Source organism: Protobothrops mucrosquamatus, unplaced genomic scaffold, assembly GCF_001527695.2.
Source record: "Protobothrops mucrosquamatus isolate PMUCROS unplaced genomic scaffold, P.Mucros_1.0 scaffold2417, whole genome shotgun sequence".
Classification (NCBI taxonomy): domain Eukaryota; kingdom Metazoa; phylum Chordata; class Lepidosauria; order Squamata; family Viperidae; genus Protobothrops; species Protobothrops mucrosquamatus.
Window position 1 is genome coordinate 245,653 of NW_015388489.1, and position 2,143 is coordinate 247,795.

Sequence of the window (2,143 nt, forward strand, 5' to 3'; positions counted from 1 at the left end):
GCTTGTAAATAGCGTGTGCGTGCTCCCCTAACCTGATATGGTCCTCTGCTCCCGCCATATCTGCCTCTCCCACTGACCGTACTAATTCCTCCCTCCTCCTTCAATCCCCCACCCTCTCCCCCCACCCTTTCTCCCTCGCAACCCCCAGACATGGCTGGTCCTGACCTAAGGGGAACCTCCCCCCTCCCATCCACCCTGGTTCCCCCTAAAAATTTATTAAAACACCCCTGTAAAAACGTTCTTAGCTTAAATAATTTGGATAGTTTTTTGTCCGTGACCACTGCATAAGTACACAGGTTGATAGACTTAGTGCTACAGTGCTCCCACAAATCCAAGGGACTTTGCCCTTGTAAATAGATTCATAGTGGACAAAGAATATTTTACTCTGGTCCTGAGTCAGCAATGTTGGCTGAAAGCCCAAGGTATGTTGTATTGTGTACATGGGTTTCTATGGAGATGTGGAGAAGACCTTCAGCCAACAGTACTGGCTTTTCTCAGAAGGGAAAGATCCACCACTTCTTAAGGTACAGTAGTAGATCTATCTGTGATTACTTATTTGTTCAAAAGTGTGAAATTGATGGTAGGATATTGAAGTGTCCGGGGTGCGTAGTGTGTGTGTTGTGTTTCGGCAACTGCAGAGTTGGTATTCTCGTAGACTAAAAAGAACAAAACACAATACTGAATCCTGAGACTGATGCACAAAAGCTTAATTTGTAGTATAATTCTAGAGGTTAATAGAATTTATCCTAACTCAGATTCCCATGTCTAATTGCATTCAAATGCAACCACAAAATCCACAACAGAGGTTTTGAAAAAGAAAAGTGTATGTTTTAATTAAAAAAATGAATAACGTATTATTTTATTTCCCCCCTTCTACACACAGACAGTAGTCACTGATTTATTTCCTGCATTGAACTCCATGTTTTAAACAGTGGTTCCCCCCAACATTTTGTGTAAGAATGAAAAGAGTCCTAACACTCATGTACACAATTTACATTAAAAAAATAAAAATATCACCACAGTTTCTCATGCTGCCAAATCATAATAATGTAAATTAATTGATGCTGGTGTCCAGCTCAACATGGATTGATGGGGATCCAAGTAATACCTGAAAATGAAGGATGTAGAGAAGGATAATTTATACAATATAAATATGTATAAATATGCTCATTCTGATAAAGTTATTAGCTTCTAGAGATTGCCCATGAGGTAGCATTCCCAATTCAGTATGCATACTTCAACCCCTTTTGCACATTATAGCCCTCCCACAGCTTGCACAAACAATGCCTTTTTTGGTAGGGGGACAATGGGTGTTGTAGGTCCACCATCTCAGATTACAATATTTATTTATTTTATTTTTATCTGGTCTTTACTACTTTTACAAATAACTCAAGGCGGTGAACATATTCAATACACCTTTGCCTTCCTGTTTTCCCCACAACAACCCTGTGAAGCTGACAGAGAGTGACGGTCCAGAGTCACCCAGCTGGACTACACAAATCAATCCAAGTTTTATAGCTCTCTGTGTGTGTTTGTGTGTGTGCTTAAAAGCAGTTTTGACTGCTGGTGACTGCCTGGACTAGTCCCTGTGTTTTTCCTTGCAAAATGTTTGGAAGTGGTTTACTGTTGCTTCATCCTAGGGCTGAGAGAGTGACTGGCCCAGAGTTACAGAACAGGCATTGTATCTAAGGCAGGATTGGTACTCCTAATTTCCTGAGTTTTTTATCCTGGTGCCTATGACAATAAACTGCCTCTATTTTATAGTATTGCCCTACTTTAATCAAATACTAGCCCATCATTTGTTTCCGCCCCAATAATAATACATAACATTAATACCATACATATGAAATGCGATGTGTTTCTTATTTTATAATCATAAATATTACAAAAATGATATAGGGGACCTAGAATAATTTGAAGAAACTGAAGACACAGTCCAAATGTTTGGCTTGTTTTTAGGGGTTTTGTAATTAGGATGTAGATTTTAACTGAATTTAGAACTCAGCATTTACTCTTGAATATGAAAGTTACACCATTATTCCACTTCTAGCCACTAATAGGAATCTAGTTGATGTCTACAGTAGAATTAACAGCAGACAAGACTGACTATTACCTGAATAATTATAGTTCATACAATATATAT

At 38.7% G+C, this 2,143-nt stretch overlaps 1 protein-coding gene across 1 annotated transcript in view; it reads left to right on the forward strand.

Moving 5' to 3' along the window:
- Positions 1-440: 440 nt before the first annotated feature.
- LOC107295616 (epithelial cell-transforming sequence 2 oncogene-like) overlaps positions 441-2,143 on the forward strand; it is a gene marked incomplete at its 3' end in the record, with an annotated part of 7,093 nt that continues 5,390 nt past the window's right edge. Inside the window, exon 1 of the mRNA XM_015824931.1 lies at positions 441-524. Coding sequence (XP_015680417.1) covers positions 441-524 — 84 coding nt within the window. The remainder of the gene's footprint in view (positions 525-2,143) is intronic.